Consider the following 25,113-nt stretch of genomic DNA (forward strand, 5'->3'; position numbering starts at 1 on the left):
GATGGTTCCAGTATGAAATTATTTTTCGTTCATCGCACAAAGTTTTTTGTGTGTGTGCGTTTTGGTCTCGGAGAAGTGCAGATTTGTCGTGGGCTCTGATTTCTTTCAATGGGCGAAGAAAAGGGTGGTCTATTGACTTACAGTAATTTACAGCTTTGCCCAGAGTTTGCATTTCGATTCTTCATGTAGTCTCTATATACCGTATTGGCCTGAATATAGTGCTATGTTTTTTTCCCCTACAAATGTCCTTCTGAAAACTGTCCTCGTATTATATGCGCAGCCTAACACCTTTTTATTTTTAATGTAGAACACCTTACAAACTTTAGGGTCATATTATGTGTGAGGCCTTACTATATCCGGGCCAATACGGTATTCCCTCTATACACAAAGTAGGGACCTGTGAGGACCTTTACTGGAACTAAAAATCTCCCTATAACTCAACTCCCCGTTCCAAGTGCAAGACTCACACTCGGGCAAGACAAGTCATGTGCTGCAGAGGTAAATAGTGGGAGACCGACTAATAACAACACAAATATCATTTTTTGTCTCTTTTTTAAGTTGAATATTTCCAGTTACAATGCTGCATGTATTATATTTTTGCTTTTACAGTATTCATTTTCATTCTTAATTGCATTATTATTGTTCCAAAACAGTTGTTTATACTGCTTATTACTGATTTCATTGTTCTCTTTTGTTGACTGCATAAAAAAAAACAATAAAAATTGTAGTTGCAAAAAATGTTACGAACCATCCAAACGGGATGTACTATTATTTGTTCATAATTCTATTTTGTTAAGGAGGTAATTATTTTATGAGGCATTTAATGCAGCAAAACACACTGCCACGGAAGAGCCTATTAACAGAAGTATGTCAAGTAACTCCTCCACAAACTCTTATTGTTCCACATTACTACTCCCTATGTAACTTGCTGTTGCAAGCCAGGGAAACAAGGTGAAATAGCCTTTTGGGATACAGAAATCCTGCGAGACACATATTCTAAATAACTCTCCCAGGTCCAGATCCTCAGAGGTCCGTTAAATCAGAACTCATAACATGACCGTGACCAAAAAAGGGAATGGACTTGATGTGTACTGATGGCAATGGGTATCCACAAAGCTAATTAAAGTGTACACACAAACACACATTTTTTTTTAACTTTTGTTTTAATCTTGCAGTTCTCAGAGACATAATATTGGTGCTTCATCTAAATGTAACTAGCTCAGTACTTAGGACATGGTGTCTGCTATTTATGGTAACCATTAAGTGTCAGATGATAATACTAGTTTAGGACACATCATAATCTAATAGTTGCTTCAGTAACTGCTGTATGGAACTTGAGCTCTGGAGGCGGTTAACTTCTACATAGCCTTATCCAGAGCAATATCCCTAGATAGGGAGTCCTCATCAGAGCGTACAGAGATCAACCTCTTGATGTATTGACATACCAGTGAACTGACGCCTTATACTAAACCAGAGTGGGTCTCTACATACTATACTAGTGACAGACTGACCGCATAAATATATATTTTTAATATTGTACGTAGAGTACATTTGAGTTCTCTTATTGCCTTTATTTTTATTATATTCTAATAACACTTATATTGAAATGTATACATATATACATATATATACATGAAATGTATATGTTTACAAATACCATAATGATGGGGGACTGAGTGCTAATTAGCTGGGACCTTTTTCTTCTTCTCTCTTGATTGTTATATTAGTTTTTATGCCAGCTAGCGTCACCCTGCGAAACAAATCGATTCGGCAGAGAGAGGGGACCTGGATAGTTTTCTCTGACATAATACAGGGAAATAATGCAGATATATTACGTCTAACTATGAGATATAGTATGGCCCAGGTAAAAGCCCCGTATCAATCAGTATGACCTAAGTAACCTAGCGTTAAGTTCCACTTTTTCATTAACAGAGTTTGTGGACATGCATTGTTGGGATAATATCTCATATGCATCATTTGCATCTCATTATCACTGATGGCCATTATAATTAACACAATTCACATCATAAGTTATTGTTCTTTGAAGATACACCATTAGTGTCAACGGGATGTTAAGTTAGGTATATGTATAATTATAATGACACCCAATGTAAAGACGGTGTCCGGGTTTCAACAAAATGAAAACCGTGACAATATTAATTTCGGCCCAATGTCTTCTGGCTTCAAAACTTGCGCAAAATTGGTGCAAAAAAAAAAAAAGAAACACCAGCAGATTTGTCAAGGAAACAACTCACTGAAAGCAGAATTCAAACTGTTTAAATTGAAATATTCAGATTCTTCATTTTGACAAGCAAATGAGCACATAAGGGTCTCCAGTAAGTCACTTAATATGGCGTTAATCTTACTTAATGTCACTTTAAGACTTACTGTATCATCAAGGGACAATAACATAACATTGAGCCATGTTTTCCCCCATAAAGAGCATAGCTCTAACTATAATGGACATTGGTGTTAATGATATAGAAATGATAGGCAGGTTAAGCGTTGCTCACTAATGTTCCGAAGGACAATGCAGGGACATAATGGTACGTTGTCATATCCAAACTTGTCATAACTCCCATCCAAAACCTAAAATAGGGCTTCAACAGTTTTGGGTGGGTCTAACAGCAGAGTTAGGTGTAGCCATGCAATCTGTGGCTACTAGTCTGCGTCCCTCCTGGCAGTAAGCCCTGGTACAATCAGGCTGCCAGTAGTTGATATGGGGTTTTGCCCCTTCGAGGAGCTGCACTTGAGTGACAATGGGAGGCGGTGATATCAGGCCTGGGCATGACCAATCATGAGAAAGACCTGAAGCCCTCCTCCTGGCTGTACTTAAGGGTAGTGCCTCCCCAAATTCAGTAATGCCTTCCCCCACTTGAGGAAGGCAGGTCACACATTAGAGAGGCTGATTATTGGGCCTTCTCCAGTCCTCTTCCCTCCGGGGGAGAGTGAGTGTGTACCACATCTCTGCCTCTGCTAGAGGGGCAATGAAGAGCTGGGACTGCTGCGGTGCCCTTGGCCTGTAGTGAAGGTCCAGGGACCATCACTGAGTGGTAGCTGAGAGAGGCTGCATCGGGCTGAAACCTGCCTTGTTACTGTGCTGTACAGTGAAGACAATAAACTGTTCCTGTTTGCATATACCCCTGGCCGGATGTGTGATCTTACGTGGGGGAGAGGTAATCGGTTCAACCGTGGGAGATCATCTTCAGTTTCCTGGAGCCTATGGCAGATGGAGGCACTGCACTGCTAAAGAGATACGTAGGGTATGAACCGCAGAAACCTAGTCCAGTGTCCCCACTACCACCGGTGGACAGCTTAGCCCTCCTGTTATCAGCAGGTATCATGCACCACACGATCCGTTCTGGCCACATCTCCCACTGGGTGGGGGAAACACCGTTACTTAGGTATGATTTAACAAACAGAGTTATTTCCCGGCGCTATTTCCCTCTTCTCGCTTCATGAACTAAAGAAAAATACCTGTGTCAGGGTCTGGATCAGAGTAACGCTTCGACATTGTCTATAACGTTCATCCAAAACCTGGGATGTAAGAGAGAGAAAGAGAGAGATATACAGCTGAGAACAAACCGGAGCACACCTGAGATACAATACCTGGGAAATATGCCAATTTCAATCATTTGAATATACTTTGCGTATCCAAATGACCATGTATCCCAGGCATCTCAGGTGTGTTTAGGTTCCTTCACATGTGTCTCTCCATGTGTTGATATAAAGAAAGTATTTGGAGAGGTATATAGCACTGGGTGCTTTACTAAAACAGTGTCTGTCTCTGCCTCACTCCCTCCTGCAAAATCCCTATGTCTGGGTCCGGATGGAGTTAGCAGCATTAAGCAGAAATGAAATGCTTGGCAAAACAGTGACTTAATGGTGAAAATGTGCCATTTCTGAAAAAGTGTTGGCCCTTAAAGATTCTGTAAACTTGCAAGTCTGGAATCGAATGGACAACATTATTTTCTATCTTAACAAATAACACCAATGAGTACATATCGCCCCATATATCTATATACTGTAGATAATATACATTACCATTTTTTGGAAGTACATATTTATTCATGTATATATGTGTGTGCATAAGGTATATTGGACATGTCATAGTTGGTCTCATTAGTCATCTTTATGAGGGTTATTTTTAAACGGAGAGTGCCCCGATTGGCACTATCACAGTCCACTGAACAGTCCCTTATGACTTCTATTCTTCCGTGCTAATCAACTGGATACCTGTCACTGTTTTATTAGGACTGGCTGAAATTGGAAGTAAAAAATGGCTGAGGGAATGTAAATTCTGCACAATAAAAGAAGAATCTGTTTTACATTTTCATAAGGCAAATGGGATTTCCAAGAGGTTGTGTTAGACAGTTTATTGCTGGTAAAATTGGAATTTTATAATGTTTACTGTATTTATGAGGAGGTAGATGCATCATTTATTTCACTATAAGAAGCAATAAAGTAATACAATTACATGTTGCTTTAACAACTAGTTAAATGACTAAAGGGCAGAACAAAGTATTTGGAGTATCAGAAATATTGTCCATTTCAGGTAAAGCAAATAGAGGAGAAAAGGTCATTTGTCATTGCCACACACACAGAAACATACACACTGACAGCAGGTAACATACTAACACACTGACTGCAGGTAACACACTGACTGGAGGTAACACACGGAGTGCAGGTAACACTAACACTGCAGGTAACACACTGATTGCATGTAACACACTGATTGCAGGTAACACACTAACACACTGCAGGTAACACACTGACTGCAGGTAACACACTGACTGACTGCAGGTAAAGGCCATTTGCCACCCCTAAAATTACCCCTAAGGTCTAGACTTACAATCGCTCAACAGGGCTGCATTAAAAACACCTTTTTAAAAAATTGGGATCTCAACTATATTTTTGGGGGAATTCTGTCGTATTTACCAAGAATTACATATTCATAAGTGAGTTGCGGTATTAAATCTCATGTGCATGCAACAAAAAACAGTAACATTAAATAATGCTAGTGATACGTGTCTGTATTTGTGTGCGTGCGTGCGTGTCTGTGTGTCTGTGTGTTTGTGTGTGTGTGTGTGTGAGATATAAGTCTTTCTACCATAGGTAATAGACCTCTTCACAGAACCCTCTGGCAGAAAATGATGTGACCCCTTGGATGCCTGTGGCTACCAAGTCATTGTAATGAAAGGCACCAAAAGGTTAGCATATCACATAAGTACCCTACATATAAAACTCCAAAAAGCATATTATTTTTATGTGCAACTTCTAAGCCTTTAGTAGCTCACGTGAGGAACTAGTTATGATTTGACCATGTCTAGCTAGACATTTGTTTTAAGAGCTAATGTATTAATACGTTCAACAATGATAACGTTATGTATTTGTATTAAACATTTTAATTTGCCTAGACTTATTTTGCCTATAGTAGCCATTATATAAAGAGGCAAGATCGACCTAACAACAGCCTGCGGTAAATATTACAACTTGGCAATAGCCCAGTATTGGTGTTTAACGAGTAGCATGCAATATGTAATTAGATGGAAATTCTTCATTTTCATACATTTGCATGCTCGTTTGCGATACTGTTGTTAAATGTAACGCTCTTCAATATGCAATTCGGTATTGCATGCTCATTTAGATGCTAGTTTGCAATCCTGGTGTTACATTTATCCCGCACTTATCGCTGTGATAAAATTAGTTCAAAGTTTTGTAAATATGGCTAATTATTTTACCATTAATATTTATTTTATACAATTAGGCCTAAAATGGAAAACCCATGAGTGTATCTCCATGCCTTGCAAAAGTCACCTTACCAATGGTTAAGTTGCACACTAGGATTATAGGTAGTGATATGCAAATGAGCACATAAAAGAATGATCCCTTTTTTGCTTCCTACCATTCTGTACATGGATTCCTTAGAGATTTTGTATGCTGCATTACATTGCTTGTATGGCTATAACTGGAAGTACAGATATAGCCAGACTTACTGTCAGGGCAACTGCTAACTTTCCCAAGACCACGGAGGGACTTGAGTCACCACTGGGGCCCGAGTTGTTTAACGGGGGGAGGGGGAAAGTACCCCCTACCCCATGTCAGCAGCCCTAAGAGTCCCCTCTATCTCCCCCTATCACTCACTTCCCCTCACTACCTCTCGCTCACTCTCCCACTCCCACTCTGTTTCTGTTTCTCTCCCCCTCTACCCCTCTCTCTCATGCTCTCCCCCCTCTCTGTCCCTCTCCACCTCTCTCTCCCTCTCCACTTCTCTTACTCACTCTCCCCCCTCTCTTCCCTTTACCCCCTCTCCCCCACTCCCTCTCCACTTATTTTACTCCCTCCCCCCCTCTTACTCCTCTCACCCCTCTTACTCCTCCCCCCCTTCTTACTCCCTCTTTCACTCTGCAAAAAAGCAAAACGCTGAGGATTCGAATAAGGTAAAAGCTGCGGCGACCTGTGCGGTGTCCATACTTCCCTATTGGACCTCCCTCTGTGGTAATCTCAGCTGCTAGGGGTAAGCAGCAGTTGCATTCCCACAGCCTTCCTTAGGAACAGACATCTGGAAAAAATCTGGCTACATCTGGAAAAAATCAGTAGATGGCTTCCCTAGAATCACTGTCTGCATCTTATCCACGGCGGGACACATGACAATGGAGTGAAGGGAGCAGGTTTGGGGACATGCAGAAAACATTTAGGCACACTCATGGATTTAATATCTTTGCAATATATTGTATTTGTCCCTTTTTTACCCATCATAACTGAATTGTCGCTACTTGCCCCAAAAGCTGCCAAATACTAGAATATTCTTAGATGCCCTCATCCCTATGAGGCTCATTTGTGTCTATCCCAAGCAATTTTGAATTATTTGACTAATAACAATTTGTCCGAGCGGGAGCAATAAATCAGTTTTCCTCTTTCTTTCATTCTTCCTTCTTACTGTTTTTATTTTTTAAATCAGTTCAGAAGATACATAGTAAGCGTTTCAAATATTAAGTGTCCAGGAGATCCGAATGGCGCCAGTGTCAGGTTATCATTTTAACCTCAGATGCTAGAAATTAAGAACATCATGATTTTAGTTACAGTAAACTAAATGCAGCACTGGAGGATTAACATTGCAGGGTCATATTAGGGCCACACAGCACGATCGCCAAATTGCAGATTGAAACACTTAGTGACATCACACAAAAGGGTGTTACTAGAGGAAATCAAACCCCCTCTTGAGTCTATTTGATGCTTACAAACAAACGTAACCCCCTCTCCCCCAACCCCATTTATAAATACTTCCCTAGGAGGGACGTCCCCTCATGGTTTTACCCGTGTTTCTTACCTTCCCTTTTTTACGCTTTTATACATTGGCTTTCAGATGGTTCTTTAGTACTGTACATTGCAGGGCCCCTCAGCAATAAAGGGTTTAAAACTATGGCAATATGTGCTTGTATTTTCCTGGCTTGGAACGAGTCTGAGACATGTCACAGAAATATTCTAGTAGAGATGCACTGAATGTGGGATTGATGCTCTATAATCCCTCCGATGATAAAGTGCCAATCAGGCTGTGAAACAAGCCAGGGTTGTACGAATGGCATTTTCCCTAATGTAACAGCATCCTTTTTACTTATTCTGTGTCTGTTTATAATACCGCCTTTGAGTATTGCTAAGAATATGCTGATGATGCTTATTGATTTGCCTGGCATTTGTTAATGTAAAACAAAGTACAACGTGCGAATTAATTTGCAGACCTAACCACTTTCACACTTGTTCAATCTCCATCAGTGAAAGGGTTACATGCTGCTAGAGGCTTTGTCAGAATTTCGAGCAGTGAACCTTGTTCCGTATTTTTCTTGAGTTAGCACTTTAAAATGCATTAACTGGATGCCCTGCTATCCCTTCCCTAATTGCTGGCGTGTTTTTTGTCAAGCTGATCTTACTAAAAATGTATTTCATGTCATCTGACAACACTATGCAGAGTAAACTCTTACAGCGGCTGTTATTGCATTTGAATGCTGTAATTTCAAGGTTAGTTCCCTTAGCATGCTGTTCAGGTCGGCAAAGAAAAGGCAGTCTTTCTCAGAACAATATCTTCACAAAAACGCAATCAGTAAAAAAGTCAAACTGAATGCCAAATGCACATTTGTTATCACAGGTTCATTATTTTACTCAGCAGTTATGTAGACTTTGGAATGAATTGGTTTATAAATTCTCTCTTTAAAGAAGTCTGAAAATTAAGTTTGGACCAGTGAAGCTAGGCATCTGACAGGTCGTAGGTTTGTATCTAAGGAGAAAGCAGAATAAAATCCTTGACTATTTATTTAGAGTATGGACTAGGTTGCCTACGGTAAATGTTGCTAAGCCTTGGAACACCATAAGCCCCAAGCACTCTTTATAAAGTGGGGGCCTGTGTATGATCTTGACCAATCGGTGTCTCTTCTTGTGTCCTGGCTAATACTAATATCCTTCTTACTTTCTATTCTTTGAAGACTACTATAAATGCATGAACTATACTGCAAGTTTTTTTTTGTCTAAAAAGTGGCTGCATAAAAGCCCGTCAAGGTAAATAAAAGATGGGTACTATAAATGGGATAACCATTTCATATTATCTCATTTATGGTGCAGGAAACAGACATGCAAGCTACTTGGTGGGTGTTACTTTACAATGTTGATATTGGAGAAAGTTGGAATCAGTAGCTTTACATATGGGAATCCTTCTATTATCTATATTTTTCTGAAGGATTTGAAGAACATACCCCGTATATCATAGCTATTTAACTTGTGCCCCGTGGGGCAAATATGGGCTGTGAATGGTCTTGAAGTGGCCCTTGCACTGTCTGCCCCTGCTAATTTCATTGCAGTTACAGTAAGTGTAAATTTCCATAATGAGACTCTGAGCATAGCTGATATAAACATATATGATACAGAATGCTTGCAAAATGTAAGTATAATATGTTTAAGTCTCTTTACATGACCATGTTCTTGTAGCCCCCCTGTTCATCATTTGTTTCCTAGCCAGGCCCCTGGGAAAACCAGTTGAAGAGCCCCGCTGTATATATAATCACGTCTACAATGTTCATTTTGAGGGTTTGCTGCCTCTCCAGTATCCTATCATGGAGGAGAAGCTGCCTTAAATAGCTAGCAATATATTACAGAGGAAATCAATTCATAGATTGTCTTGTTCTAGCTGCTATAACTAAACCAGACAATACTGATGACTAAGCAATCAACTACTGTCACCAATCATCGCTTTGCAGCTCTCTGAGAGATATGGACTTATCGCTACCTCATGAACATAATGTATTAACTGTCACACTGATTAACCCTTTGTATTTCCCTTGCTGTCCAAATAAGTGCACGTGATTGAGTTAACCCCTTCAATGCTAGAGGGCCTACGACATGTTACAGTACAAACAAATTATTACTGTATTCTGTTGAATACAGCAGCCATGCTGGACAAACAGGGGTTACTAACTCCAGTACAAGGAAAACAAATATATTGCAAACAGAAGAAAACCATGTGAGGTGGGAGGCCCTCTTTCACTTCGAGAGATCCCAAAGGTAATGGAAGTCAAGCAGGCTCAACAGGATTACAAGTGCACACTGCAAAACTGTACGTGTGAAGAAGTAGGCTGTGGGAGAGCATTGTAAAACATACTGGACACCTAACAAGCTCCTCAGACTTAGAACTTTGCAACTAATATTGACAGATTTACTATAAATCATTCTTCCTGTTATTACACAGGTTATTAAGAATTTATATTAGCGTTAGGGACCCCTGAAATGTGGTCTGCCGTGCCGTTGGCTCAGGGGCTTACAACAATTTTGGCCAAAAATGTCAAACTAAAAGACCATTTTACTTAATAGATATTTATACATATATATTTAGGCACTGTACCGTGTATGAGTTTCACTGGATGTTCTAAAACTGAGCTCTGTCTGTGTTTTATGTTCTGTCTCTGGTTTTAAATGTGGGAGAGCATTGTACAGCTCTAACCAGACTTGCTGACCCGGAGTGGCGGGAAATGAAGCAAAATGTGCGGTTCCTTGGACAGTAAAACTGCAGCTGCCTGCGAGGGGTCTCCCAAATCAGAACCCCCCTCTACCAGGCACAGAACTTCCTGCAGTTGGGGGAAGCCACGGGGTCCTGTAGGTACATTATGTACATTAGAGTGTAAGATGTAAGAGAGAGTGAGGTATTGTGAGCATAGCACAGATTCATGGGAAGAGATTACTTGTAGGAAGCCTGTTTAAAAGCATACTTAAGGAGGTTTGTTTCAGATGAGATCTGAAGATATGGGGTGGAAGATCTAGAACTATTTTGTGGGGTCCTAACCAGAAGAAAATGTTAACCTATTCCTATACTTAAATTGAATGGTCAAATAAAAAGTGTTGGAATAAGGGATCTTCTAACACATGATTTTATATTGGGCATATCCATGGGTAATTCTCCTGGGTCTGAGACATTAGGTATGAAAATATAGCAGCAGGTAAAGATTGATCAATCAGTCATATTTGAAATACCTCTGAGTTCAGGAGAACCTCGGTTGACAGTGCCAGTCTTGCACCAAAAGGTTCTTGCTAGCGGCATTTAAAAAAAAAATGTAAGCCAAAAAGCAGCAATGGAGTTAAAGAAGAAGATTGTTCAGCAAGCCCGTTAATATGGATGTGATGGTGTGTATGTCATTTTATGTGATCTGAGACCTCTGCAATATTTTTTTCATTGATTTTCAGTGCTCGCCTTCAAAACCCCATAGTGCCATTAAAAAGAAAAAATATATATTTTATATATATAATATATATATATATATATATATATATATATATATATATATATAATCAAAAAATAAATAGATGATACCGTTCTGTGGCTAACGAAATGCTTTTATTTGTGCTAACACGGTACTGATACCTCTACATATATATATATAGATATATATATCTATATATATCTATATATATATATATATATATATATATATATATATATATATATATATTCTATAAAATGAAATAAATGACAGTCACTTTTTTCTGGATTCTTTTCTTAAACACTTTTTTCCTTATTTACCCATTTATGCTAGAGGTGCTTGCAGATGAATTGCAGATGAATAATACATGTTTTAATATGCACGTGGGGTGGCAGATTCAGCATGTACAAAACAAATGCCTAAGTCAGAGTGTTCTATGTCTCAAGCTAGAACAATAAGAATGTGTCTGAGCACCACAGCAAGGACTGCACTAATTAGTTAATCTAACAGCCCTAAATGTGCAGTATTTCTACGTTCCATTTGCCTACTTGTGTATATTCCTGGATGTTTAGGGAGGCGCAGGGGCTGCGTTTAATTGGAAAGAGCAGCGATGAGCAAGTGGGGGAAGAGAGTGACGCGGTTGTTGAACAGTGGCTGGAGAGCTTGCCTTGGAGGGAAGGTAGGGGACCAGCTGTCTCCCCATGTTACCGGCCTTGGCTATAGTAAGACTTTAGGTATTTTGCTTTGTAGTATAGAAACTGAAACATCGCCAAAACCAAATCCGAAAGACATTGTGTGTGTCCTCTGACCAGCCCTTCCCCTATTTCATGAATATTTTATTTCCCGGTGGTATTAACGGTTATTTATTGCAGTGAAATCAGGGCTTTCTATGGCAATCGTGGTTTTCCTAAAAGCAACTCCATTTTAAGTCCCCAGTGAGAATTTTTTTTTTATAAAAGGATATTTCTAAACTTTATCGACATCATTTCAATTGATTTGCATAAAAAACAGAAGGTCTCCACAAGGGGTCCTATTCCAGGACCGAAACGTCAGATTGGGTGACTTATCTTTTCTATTCAGATGCCCAATACAGTTTTTCATGATTACTGAACCGAGTGCAGTCTTTCTTTACCGGACGAGAGAATGGTAATGTTATTTTTCTATTATTTGAGACTAGCACCTGTCTATATGAACCAGTACATTGAGTGCAAGCTGTAAAAAAAAAAAAAAATATATATATATATATATATATATATATATATATATATATATATATATATATATATGTATGTTTTAACCAGGAAAACAGTTTGCACTGTCGGATAAAGCTAATAAACCCATAATTCTGCAAAAAAAATTTCTGCAAGAAAAATGTCTCAAATACAAAACTTTTGTAACTTAATGTAAATTAATTCACTTTCCAGTTCTAATAGCATGATTTATGTTACTCTAAATCAGCAAAGATAAGGGTGATATGTTTAGTACTATTAGCCAAGCGGTTACTCTTGCTGGTTACTCTTGCTGGTAGCACGTGGATTCAAAGACACACAGAGTTGCAGGCACTCACTCCGGTGGTTCATCTTCACCTCATCGTGGACACACTGGATACAAGCAGCGTGACCGCAGGTATTTTATTGGCAGAGTGGGCTGAGGGTGATTTAGCGTTAGCCAGACTGTTCTCATTCAGGATAGTTGGCGATTCTTAGTGTCACCCCTTATCACCCCTCCCCCCAGCCTGCTCCACTTTGTCCGCTAAGAACACTATATGTGTTTATTTTAAGTGCCTCATACGTGTGTTATCATGACCAAAGAATAAGACATTTCTACGCTTGTTGGCCCTTGAGCACTGGTGGCAGATTACCCCTGCTTTGTTTCTTCTGTTTAGTACTATTAGTCTATAACAAAACCATTTAGCAAAAAGGATGAATTTACTGAAATAAAAAGAGATAAGCAGCGCGTAAAATGCACAAGGGCTATACCTTATTATATAGTATGGAACATCATTTCTCAATGAAATAAAGTTAGAATTTCTGAACTGTGAATGTTTATGACCCATGTCTCTTAATTTCTTCATTTTAAAATATTATGTGCAAATGAAGTACAAGTTATTGAATGGTCATTCTCAGACAACTAAATAGTTCCTGAGTTAAAGTCATTTTTAGATACCTGTGATCAAGGACTAAGATTTGTAGCTATACAAAAGGTATCACTTACAGGTAGTTGTTAAGGCACTTGACTTAAAAGATTCAAGGTTGTGGCTTTGATTTCTACACAAAAGTGTGTTGAGTAAATCACAGTTTTTCCCTACTATCATTAAGTGTTGATAATAGAAATACAGTGCATCAAGTTCAATCATTTAATAAAATAAAAAAATAAATCAGAGGATGAGCCTTTCTTGGGCTTTTGCCTCAATTGTTCTCGAAATCGGAAATAAATTCCGAAGTTCAATTATGAGTTCATGTGGAATGTCTAAATCTGGAATTGCTTGACTCGGAATTCGGATCTAACATAGAATCAGCAAAGTTTGAATTTTTAACCCGCGAACATGACCATCTCTAGTTAATATGATATATTTGTATTACCTATTCTAGGTTGGCTAGTCTAAATCTCACCTATGTGACACATTTATACATACTGTACTTACAGACAACATAGGCCAAATGCCAGCCTGGGGTAGGTGATTAACAAAAATGGGCGATATTGTTGGCGGTTGATGGGTATCAGAGTTTAGTAAATATCACATGAACCAGTAATTTGACAATACTTAGCCACTTGCATGTTCATGTACATGTCTGTCACTACATTTTACGCATTGGTAAAAACTATTACTTCCCTGCGTTATTTTATGCGACAATCCATTGCTGGATGAATAAAATAATAAAATAACTTAAAAAAAATTGACATTAACACTCATTCCAGTGCGTAGTATCATTCACAGTGCAGGCCAGGCTTCCTTCCTCATTCTTCTCACTTAAGGTTGCTCGAGACTGGAGGACATCCAGGTCCTTTGTGAAGCCGCATGCGACTGGGAAGAGCAATGCGTTAAACCATGGTTTCATTTTTTTCCCATTTTCCAGAGTTTCTCAATACACAGAGTGGAAAAAGGCATGGAAACAATTGTACCACTTGTAGGACACGCTGGGTATCCTGTCCTCCCTCAACCCTCACACGTACCTGACACTCCTTTTGTTAATTTATGCTTTATCATTTTGAGAAGATATACCCGTTGGCAACTGTCCGCTCGCTACACATCAGTAAATCACTATTACAGGAAGGTAGACATACAGTTAGTGTAATGTAGAGCTGAGCGTGTGAACAATATATTTGTTATTTAGGTACCTGTGAAAGTATTGTACATTTCTTCCTAAAAAAAAGTTCAGATTTTAATTTAAACCCCTTCCAACCCCCCCAAAAAAAAGCTTAGTTGATTGTTTCACTACAAAGTCTTAACAAATTCCTGAGACATGAAAGAGGGAAACTCTAATAAAATCATTAACATGGTATTGGTGTAGTTTGGCACTAGGATGTGGGTAAGGCTGCGCTTATAGCGACGGTGACATCGCATCGCAGCAAAACAAATGCATTGTCGCCGGCGCTTATAGTGCACGTGACGGCGACAAAGCGACGGAGCGACCGTGCTACCAGAAATCTGGTAGTCACTGATATTTGATTTTTTTCGGCGACGGTCTCCCCTTGATGCCAATCGGGAGCTTCTCCGTGCCTCTACCCTCCCCTTTTATGACGTCAGCCAGCGATGTCGCGTAAACTTCAAATACAACTCATCGCAATGGCGACGGGTGACGTCATCGGTCGCGTCGCCGTCGCCGGCTGTGTAAGCGCAGCCTAAGCCTGCAGTGAATCTTGTGCAAACAGCAGGCAGTTCTCCATTGATACTACTGTAGACTGTGCCCTTTGGAGCAATGAATAACAACTTGTGGCAAGATCATCCACCTCAATCAATCCAGCTGAATACCTTAAGCATCTTAGTAAATACTTGAATAGGCTCACTCAAAGGTAAATATCTGACCCGAAATTTAAAAAAGCATAGAAAGCATCGACAAATAAAAAAGCACTGTTTTTCATACTATTTTGTAATCACTTTAAACCGCCTAAGAAACTTTAGCACTTGGTGCATTATGAAAGAACTCAGAGCAACATTCCATTATTAAGTATTTGTACTTATAAAATATAACAGATATACAATGCTGTAATAATAATCACATATCCAGAAATGACATCTGTAGACACACTTCTCCAAAGTCTTTGATTGTACACCCCCACACACATGTAACAGGTATTTAAAACAGATGCACTTCAATTTATTTGCAAGTATTTAACTTGCATGGTCATATTATTAGCATTTATTTTACACGCAGTAGCACTTCACATTTCTAACAGTTTTTAAACTACAGCCTTGTCATCGCAGCTTTATTCCATCGTATATATATTTTTTTGTCAAATTCAGATTTTTGGTATACCTGTTCTAATGTATTCTGTCTGCACATACTGCATACATATTCATGAAATGCTGGAACAGAACTTGGGCTGCACTAGTCTCCTATGCCAATATGTAGTATGCCAAGTGAATAAGAATGCTATCACAAGTATTATTATTAGCTGGAAATGGACACCATTTCTAAATAATAATAATAATAATAATAATAATAATATAGAAATAACACGTGAGCATTTTTATTTGCAATTTGGAAACTAAAACTATCCCACATTTCTAATTATACTTTGACAATGTAACTCCAGTCTCAATTGAGTATAACTGAGACAAGCCATTACCTTTCCCTAAGAGAGATACAATTAAGTAATACCTTTTGAAGTGTAGTCAAAGATTAGCTGAACCTCCCTAGGCAAACCTAATTGCGTCGCTGTTTCTAAGACTCTAGCTCAACAAGAAGACCTGAGTTTCTAAAAAAGCATTCGAGGTATGAATCATAACAACATGCAAAGAAGCTGCGACAGAGCAATTACAATGGGCTTGTAACTTACATTATTCATGTACTCGCTCAGCAGATCCTGGAGGGCCTGTCGCACGGCGTTACACTCGGCCACAATTCTCTCTCTCCGGTCGTCGCGTGTGCAAGAGGAGTCTGCCATCAGTGCTGCTCCACTGATGATACTCTCCAACCTCTCTTCCAGAGACGGACGGAACCTGGCTTCACTGAAGGTCATGGGATCTAATATGATCTTGTTCTGCAGGAACACAATAAGATGGACCATATTTGAGACCGGTCATTTATCGTCTACTCTTCCACACCAGAGTGTGCTTTCCAGTTCACTTCATATTTTTGTTGCTCTTTGGTTTATTAGCCAAATGGATATAACTTACAAGTTCGTAAGACTAAGCACATCTGCAGCTTAAGAAATCTCCCGTTTAAAAACTCCCTTTAATCCACCCCTCATCTGATTCAATGGACAATACACAATTGTTTGAAAAGTACTTTTTTTTGGCAAGAAATCTCTCAACAGATGGTTTGTTGAATTAGTTTGTTTCAGTAGTATAAAGCAAAACAACAAGGTGACCTTCAAGCATGGTAAAGTGTAGTCAATTACACTTTTATTGAGTTTTATGGGGCTTTAACTGTTCTAGCGAGCATTATAACAAGTTTTTTTTTTTTAAACGCAGTGTTTGACCTGAATGTACCAGGCAGTTACAAATAAAGCATTATTTTTTTCTTTTTGCAGCAATAAAACTGTGAATAAATTGGGTTGATTTTTTATTTTTTTTAAAAGACAATACTTTTAGAAGGAAACGTGAAAATATATTTTCCTATTTGTAATAAAGAAGCAACGAGGAAGGTTGATGGGATAAGTCTTTATTACAGTTAGAAGAGGAAAGCCTATTGCCAGGTGCCTACTACACCTGCTTTACTGAAACATTTGTACTGGCAAGAGATGCCCATTATAAAGGGGCCTGACTTTTTTGGCCACTGTCCCGCTTTTTATTGGCACTGGCCGCGCTTTCTCGATTGGCGCTTGCCGGCTGATTGGGCGCGTGAGCGATCGGCACTTGCCGAATCCCATTGCGGGATCGGCACTTGCTGAACGCATATGTGGGATTGGCACTTACCGATCTCACATAAGCAGCCTGCAAGCGCCCATTGCATATGCGTGATTGGCACTTGCCAGCCGCACATGAACGACATTTTTCCCGGCACATATATGGTCACGTTACCATTATAAAACCAGTAAAAGGACTCTTTAGGGATCTACTGTACATTAAAGAGAAAATTCGGGCCAAGAAAAGTATTCAAATAGTATCTGCATGCACGCAGAACAACTACAAATACCAGAAGAGACCTAACTGAGAGTAGGGACATCAAACGTTGTATGATAATATCATAATTATTAAGTAGAATTTGCTTTTTACATGATTGAACATTTGAAGCATTAGTGACGTTCATCAAAAGTTTTGAAAAAATTACATTCTGCTCAATTTGTCCAAATATTAAGAAAAATTATGTCCACTTTTGATATCTAAACATAAAATATTGTGTTTCAAAATTTCTTTCCTAAAAGCTGTTTGCCATGTTCACCAATATGTGCAAGCGTTCTGCCCATCTCTAGCAGTGGGTGTACTAAATGCATGTTAATTTATACTGTAATACTTGATTATACCTATGATTCTGTAATGTGCTTAAATATGCCTCTTTGTTTGGACTGCTATGCCTCTTTGTTTGGACTGCTTTGTTTGGACTGATATTCCTCTCAGCATTAAAGCTCCTTATATTTGCATCACCAACGTTTTGCATTAATAAAAATCAACCTCCAAGTGAATTGTACCTTGTAGTAAACCAACTCACATGTGAAGATGTCCTGTTAGGAACACAAAACCATGCGGACATGGCCATTTGAAACTTTAGTTAATCCCTCTGGTGTGACTGTCAGTGGATTATATTTGTTAAACAGCTACAGTATGTATTAAAACAGAAGACCCCTTACACCCCATTCAAGTTTGTGGTTGAGTAGAGTCTTCAACAAGCAGAGTTCTCAACCTCTCTGCTCACGTTCTACTGTTTGATCCTCTGACAGAGACATTGTACTGTAGGTGAAGGTACAGAAAACAGTTGACTGACATGCATTGAACAGGACCTCAGAACCTGCGATGTTGCTTCCCCAACACCCCCCCCCCCCGAAATATCCCGCAAATAAAGCACACACACAAAGCTCTGAAGTTACAATGGCCGTGGCTTTTATTTATATACAGCAATGGGGAGGTGCTAACCCTGCCAGAGTATTTTACCCACAGGTAAGGTTAATGATGGTTACTGTATATCATGGCCCGACAGTTAAGATCAATGAAGCTTACATCATGGCCCATTAGCTAGGACTGCCCAAAGTCCCAGCCGCAAGATCGGCCCCAGGTACAGAATGCACAGTGAACCCTGCCCTCTCACCAACCATGCCACCACCAGGCATTATCATAGTACTGAGCCCTGTCTGGCAAGGTTAAACTGCACTTACCCCCAACCAGCCACCATGAGAGGCGACATAAATATATTCAATACAAGCATAACGTACACGAAACAGAATTTAACCAAAAGGGCTCACTTAGGGCTCAATGATTTTTTTTTCAAAATGGTTTAACAGTGATTACAATACACACATATTATTAAACACTGGTTTTTTTAGCTGAATGTTTTTCTGAGCTATGAGTGATTGCTTCTTTAAAAGTCCCACATTTGTTAGTCTAGCTCACATTGACAATGTTATATTTGTGTGCATATAAATGGCCCTTGACAGCTACATTTGAGATAATGTTAATTCCGTTCTGTTCTGTTACATTTAGTACAGAACGTTTTATTCAAAGATAGTCACAGTACAATCAAACTAAAACAAAACATAATATACCCTTTTGTGTTTAGTCCACATTTAACCCTCTGATGCGTAATGATTAAAAAAAAAAATGTGACATTCTGTTCTGTTTAATTCGAACTGCAGGTTGCCCCATTATATGGTAGGTAGAAGGTTCTATAGAACTTTAAATATGTTAAGATTCTCAACACATTGATTAAGAAAGTACAGTACTGTGGGTGACTCCAAATGAAGTATATTCACCTGCAGTAGAAAAGTTAAGGCATAATTAATGCCTCCAGACAGACCTAAAAATCTACTCTCAATACATGAGGTATAGGCAATAAAATCACTTTTTCTAGCTCTTTCCCTTAATGATCTGTCCCGAGAAAATAATTTATCGTTCTCAGAAAATATAACATACTCTCATCTATGCTTGTATGAAGTATGTATTCTCTATTAGTCAGAAGTGAAAACTCAAGTCCACTTGACGAACTAAAAACTAAGGTGTCCATGCGCCAAAGCAATTTTGGAGCAAAACTAGGGAATTTTCATTCAATGTATCAAAGAACTTTACTTTGCTACAATTTTGCCCTCTCTGCAAATGTTTGCGATTTGGGGAATTTCAATAGGAGGGGTTGGGGAGGACCTAACAGGGCACATATAATGAGGAATATTGAATTCTGTGCGTCCTGTGTGTGTGTTTTCATTAAGAACAGCAGAGTATTTATGTCACACTGCAGACAGCTTGTGTGTATGTAGTTTCACATTAGCCAGATTTGGTTCTGCCTGTTAGACACCACTTGGCCACTCCGTGATGCATAAACATGGGATTAGAGCTTTACTGCTGATGTTCTGCCCAGCACAGCACCCAGGAGTACTCTGATTATGATTAGCAGCCTGCAGTCCTTCTATATAGTCTAGGGTGCTCTGATGGCCCCTGTGATCTTATATAGCCCTATCAATGACAATTTATTCTGCCTGGCAGCCCCCTTAATTTATAAATTGCTCTGGGAGTCAAGGTCGGCATGTTTGTAACACGAAGAATAAAGTAGCAATCCTGCCATTTTTAGCGCCCTTGTTTATTTTACAGGATGGGAATAGGGGGGTGTCCCAGAGCTGAGCCATATACTTTTCAGATGCAGGTACTGTACGATTACTTTAGCGGTGAAGTTACCCACAGTACTTCCTGGTTTCTCGCTGGGATGTAAATGGCCGCCTGATAGGAGGTTGCAACAGATTCAGTCATTTCAACTTACTATTGGCTTGCGGGATCCGCAAGGTTCAACAGCCATTTAGTGTCACTGGAGTAGCAGAGACCCCAGTAACTTCACTGGTATTTCAGGAACTGAGGGGTCACCGGGGCTGAAAATAGACGGGGAACATCCTGGTTCCTATACTGTTAGAAAGGGGGGCGATTTAAATTTAAAATAGCCCTGCGAGAAGCCGGGATTGCTGCTTTATATACAAATGAAATAGAATATAAAAACAGACACAGTCCCACTAATAATCCATATTAAACTAAAATATTAAAATCCACTTTATAAGCATTGAGCCACATCAGAAAGAAAACAAACTATTGGAACTAAAGTATATCTTAATTTTATTGGTATTTAATTCTAGTAAATAAAAATCCCACTTGTGTTGCATTTGCATGTCTCAGGCAGTTCTGCAACCCTGTCTTTCCCCATTGTCACTTGGCAAACAGTGCTTTCACTGCAGCCAGGGATTCTGGGTAATAAATGCAAATGAGCACAGTGTGTTACTCTTTACTCCTCACCCTTTTTAACATGGACCCGTATAAATGTATGCCTGCCGTTTTACACAACTATTCAGCACAGCCTGGGTTAAAGAAGTGCATAGCCGGTATTTAATTCTCCAAATCTATCAAAAACGGACATTTAAGAAATTGAATATTATATGACGTAACTAAATTTAAATAATCTGGGACACTTCATTTAAAAAAAAATAATTTTGGGGTGATTTTAACAAGCATTGTATGCTGCCACCAGTTAATCCTGACATATTTAATCTTTTTCTGCAGGCTGGGAAACTGTGCTGTGAAAAGTACAGCCGAACATTTGGTATCTTTATACATAGCAAAGATTACTGAAAGAAAATGGATCGTCACTACCATGATCTAACAGAATATGAGGGGAGTCACAATTACAGTACACTAAAGCACCAAACGTATATAGCAGGCCCCCCCATTGGGTCCCTTTTACCTCTGTGGGGCCCACTGTGTCGGCGGCAGAGCGCACGCATCCCGTAGCAGGGCGCCGCCATATTGGCAAGGTGGAAAGCTGCAGTCGGGAAGGTGACCGAGTCGCCGGAGGCTCCCAGCGGCTCCCGTGGCAGGACACTGCCATGTTGGGTGCGTGCATGTGCGGAGGTCCGCGTGCATGCGCAAAGAGATTGCAGCGGCCATTACAGATGCACATAGGCGCAGTGGAAGGACACAGAGCTCCGAGTGGAAATACAATACCCAGCAGCCCCTGGGGCTGCAATATCACCTGGCTACGCTTAGCCAATAGGACTGCAGAATCCCCTGCTCAGAGATGGATACATTTGGCGTTCTGCAAACCACGCCAGTCAGAGCTGGGACAAGAAAGGGGTAGGTTGTATGTGCACGTGTCTGTGGCACCTGCACGAAGCTAGATACCCCCTGTTAGGCTCCAGCTAGGCCCGGACTCCCCTCAGTTTGTGGTTGCTGCAGGGACAGGCCTATAGACAGGGACACTGCCCCTGTAGTACCAGTGTGAGGGACATAGACAAAGCACAGCAATATACTGTTCACCTGCTACCAAAGAGACTCCTAAAGGTGGTACCATCAATGCGAGAAGGTACCTCCTAAAAGTGGTACCATCCAAAAACGGATCCACGGATCCCATCATTCACAATACAGCATCAGCGCGCCCGGTGTGGACACATCCGGCAGGTACCCAACAAGTGCACCAACTCACTCTTACACCTAACTGGGCAGCGCTGTAACATACATTGGGTTGGGGTATTAACCTTCTGGACATCGGGTTGGTTGGGTGCCCAAGGGCCTCAAGGTACTTTGGGCGTTACGGCCGTGTGAGGCTTGAAGGGTAGTTGTACTTTATTAATGACATATAGTAAACTGTTATGCTTTTCATGTGTGTATTCTTTATTGTCCTGTAACGCGGTAATTCCACACAGTAGAATCCCGTACAGGTAGAGGCGCTACCGAGCACCAATTCAGGTACACCCCAGATTCTCAGCAGCGGAGGCTCAGGTTTCCTGTGAGCCACAGGTATTGCATCGCACCACACACACACCGTAGCCACACATCTCCCTGGGGGTGGGGGAAAGTGCACTACACGTACAATAAGAGGACACAATAAGAGGACACAGCATCTTGGAAGAAAACATGCAACGCTTCATCCACATTCGGGCTCAATCCTCCAGTATTTGTAAGACTTGACTAAATCTACAGTAGTTAAGCTTCTGTCTTTGAGAAACCCAGGAATGTATTTCTTCGACTCCCATAATGATTTTCAAACCAGACGTCCCACACATGATCTCATAACTCAGGTGTATTAAAATGGCGCTCAGAGACATGCATGCATAAAAAGCATGTTCATGCAACAGTTGACCAACAAGTGATTAATAGAAATATGTGAATGCACACGTTAGCAAACTTTATGAAACATCCTATTGGTCTCAACGAAAAAGCTTGCTTTGGTCCAAAAGTTTGCAGAACATTTGCTTAATGTTAATAATCAATGAGCACTGCACGTTCAATAAATCACAATTACTTTCGCTCTTAAAATGAAAATGAACATACACTTTTTTTCCCCAGCTCATAGGGCTGCTTTTTTGCCACTTAAAGAAAGAAAAATAGTACATTTTGAACGACTGGGTGATTTGAATAGATTTTTAGCATCACAGTGTCTGCTGTTTTTTTTTTTAAAGCATTTTGGAAAGTTTGACCGAAGCAGCAGGGAAGCAAATGTCTGGTAATCAAACAAAGAAATCCACAAGAAAAGGTCAAATGCTTTGTTACTTTGCTTTACACCGTTTAAACGTTTGTTCATTTTAAAATTGAGAGACTGTGATGGCAGATACAATAGATTTGTTCAAAAAAAGGTTGTACATCTTTTTAGATGGGAAAGGTATACAGGGATATACCAAATAAGTATATTGATCCAGGGATTAATCCGATTGCCAATTCTTGGAGTCAGGAAGGAATTAATTTTTCCCTTTAATGGGGTTTTTTGTTTGCCTTCCTCTGGATCAATAAGTATAGATATAGGATAAAGTATCTGTTGTCTAAATTTAGCATAGGTTGAACTTGGTGGACGGAAGTCTTTTTTCAACCTCATCTACTATGTAACTATAGGTAACTATGTAACTATTTAAAATTGGAAAAAGAGCAAAAGACTGAGTTGAAAAAAAGCAGGGAAGATACGAGAGCCTGATTAATCCTTTTTCTCATATGTAAAGCGTTGAAAGGCATCTTTGCAGGGAAGCTTGTTTAAAACTTAACAAAAGTCTCATGTGTTTGAGAAAGCATACCAATTTTCAATGGAACACCAAAAAAAACACATTAGCTTCACTAAAAGGCTGAACAAGGTCCCTGGCTGTCTGACCACTTGTCGGATATGATCACACCTTAGGGCCTTTTATCACCATCAATAATGACATGCAGAGCCTATCGGGAAAAGTGTCATTTTGTGCTTGATAAATAGAGCTTAAAGTACTTTCTCTTGTATTTTGCTCTCCTAGGTTGTGTCGTTTTGCTTGTACACGAGAAATGACCTCCCTCTCTCTGTGTTGTCCTTAACAAGAGTTCAACTTGCTCTCCACCTATTTCTGATTTGTTACCTCCTTCTGCTGCTTTCACGCTGTGAGTTTATTTAAACACCAAGAATGTATTTCGTAGAGATCAGTAACGACCTAATAAGGAAGAGTTTGTCTTTGAGCTATTAAGTATATGTGGGTAGTCCAATAAAAAAAATGCATTACCTGCGATTTAAGTGATTACTATAACCCTTCCGAGAAGGATAAGTAATGCTTCAGTAACTTTTTTGATAGTCCCTTTTAAATACCTAATAGCTACACCTGTAAAAACACATTGGTGCATATTTTAAACATTTAGAAGAACAATTTTGAAATCCATTAGGATAGTGGTGATCTGACATTAGCAAATGCAGTCGCTTGGGTTTATTAAATGTTACATATTTACTCAGTTACTTCAGTCACTTCATTTTCAGTGAACATTGTTCCAATAAATGGCATGTCTGCGTAAACGGATTGAACCCTGTATTGGCAAAACAGTAATGTATGTACCAAACCTACAATTGACAGCGAGACACTCTTTGGTGCTAAGCAATTCAATCTAAAAAAAAGTGTGTGTGTGCCGAGCACGCGCATTTTAAATGAAACTTCTTTGTTTTTTGTCACAGAATTTCTATTTGTGATGGTAATGGTTTTTAATTACAAATCTAAACTTAAATTCAGTGACAAAACACAAAGACGTTTGACTTAGAACACGCGTGCTCAGCACACACATTTATACTAACTGTGAATTCCATGTGTGTGTGTGTCACTCTGTGTGTGTGTGTGTGTCACTCTGTGTGTGTCTGTTTCAGCCACAGGGGACGCGGCTCTTTCACAGCCCTGGGGCTCGGTCCATCCCTTCTTGCACCTTTTTATAGCTGCCCAGTGTTCCCCGGCTCCTCTTCTCCCCCTCGGTCCGGTTTATGTGTTGCGCATGCACAGAGGCCTGTGGTGCACATGTGCAGATGCCATGGCCCGTGTTACGCATGTGCAGAGGCATGCGATGCACATGCGCAGATGCCCACGGCCCATGGTGCGCATGCAGCCCACAACCTCTTCTTGAGTGCATGCGCTTAGTGTAAGCTTCGTGCGGGCCACAATGCTGTTTTTTTGCGCTTGCGCAAGCGCAACAGGCGCGCGCGCACACATTAGTTCCATGACGTCACCTGCGTTAAGTTTTTTCGTTACAGGACAAGCATATATATACTCCAAAGTGGAGCAGATTTGGTTTGCTGGTTTCCACGTTTGCTGTGTTTAAAGCGACAGGCACAATAAAGCCTTATTTTAATTTCACCTTAAAACAGTCTCCATTGCATACCTCTGCACATGTCCTCTTACATATGGTGTCAGAAGTGGGATGAGAGGTGGCCCTTGAAGTTAAAAGTGGCCCCGGAGACTGCCTGTGAAATTTTTTTGTGCTTTTTACCTGCATGCAGTCTTACAAACAGCCTGAGCAACAAAAACAAAGGGGTACTTGCAGCAGAGACCAGAATTAAAGGGATACACATCCAGGCAGGAAATCTACACTGCACTGAAGAAAGCCACAAAACCACAGATGGACTCTTTTCCCCAATCCCAAGAGGAGAGAGAGAGACTGCTGAAGCAGCAAACTTTACTTGCCTATCACAATAATGTGTAATATGGTTGTTGATAAAGGGGCTTTGCCTTCCAGCTGTAGTCAGGGTTTAAGAAGTGAGTTAGCGCTCCAGAGGATCTAGACTTTGTTTATTGTTTTCTTAAAAAAATAAAAAATTATTTGCGC

The 25,113-nt window shown here is 39.9% G+C and overlaps 1 protein-coding gene across 5 annotated transcripts in view; it reads right to left on the minus strand.

Moving 5' to 3' along the window:
• Positions 1-25,113, minus strand: part of CTNNA2 (catenin alpha 2) — a 1,818,882-nt gene that overhangs the window by 1,272,979 nt on the left and 520,790 nt on the right. For all 5 annotated transcript variants that reach the window (XM_075572319.1, XM_075572294.1, XM_075572328.1 and 2 more), the window contains exon 7: positions 15,741-15,944. In XM_075572319.1, coding sequence (XP_075428434.1) covers positions 15,741-15,944 — 204 coding nt within the window. The remainder of the gene's footprint in view (positions 1-15,740; positions 15,945-25,113) is intronic.

This window comes from Ascaphus truei, chromosome 1 (assembly GCF_040206685.1).
Source record: "Ascaphus truei isolate aAscTru1 chromosome 1, aAscTru1.hap1, whole genome shotgun sequence".
NCBI classification, from domain to species: Eukaryota; Metazoa; Chordata; class Amphibia; order Anura; family Ascaphidae; genus Ascaphus; species Ascaphus truei.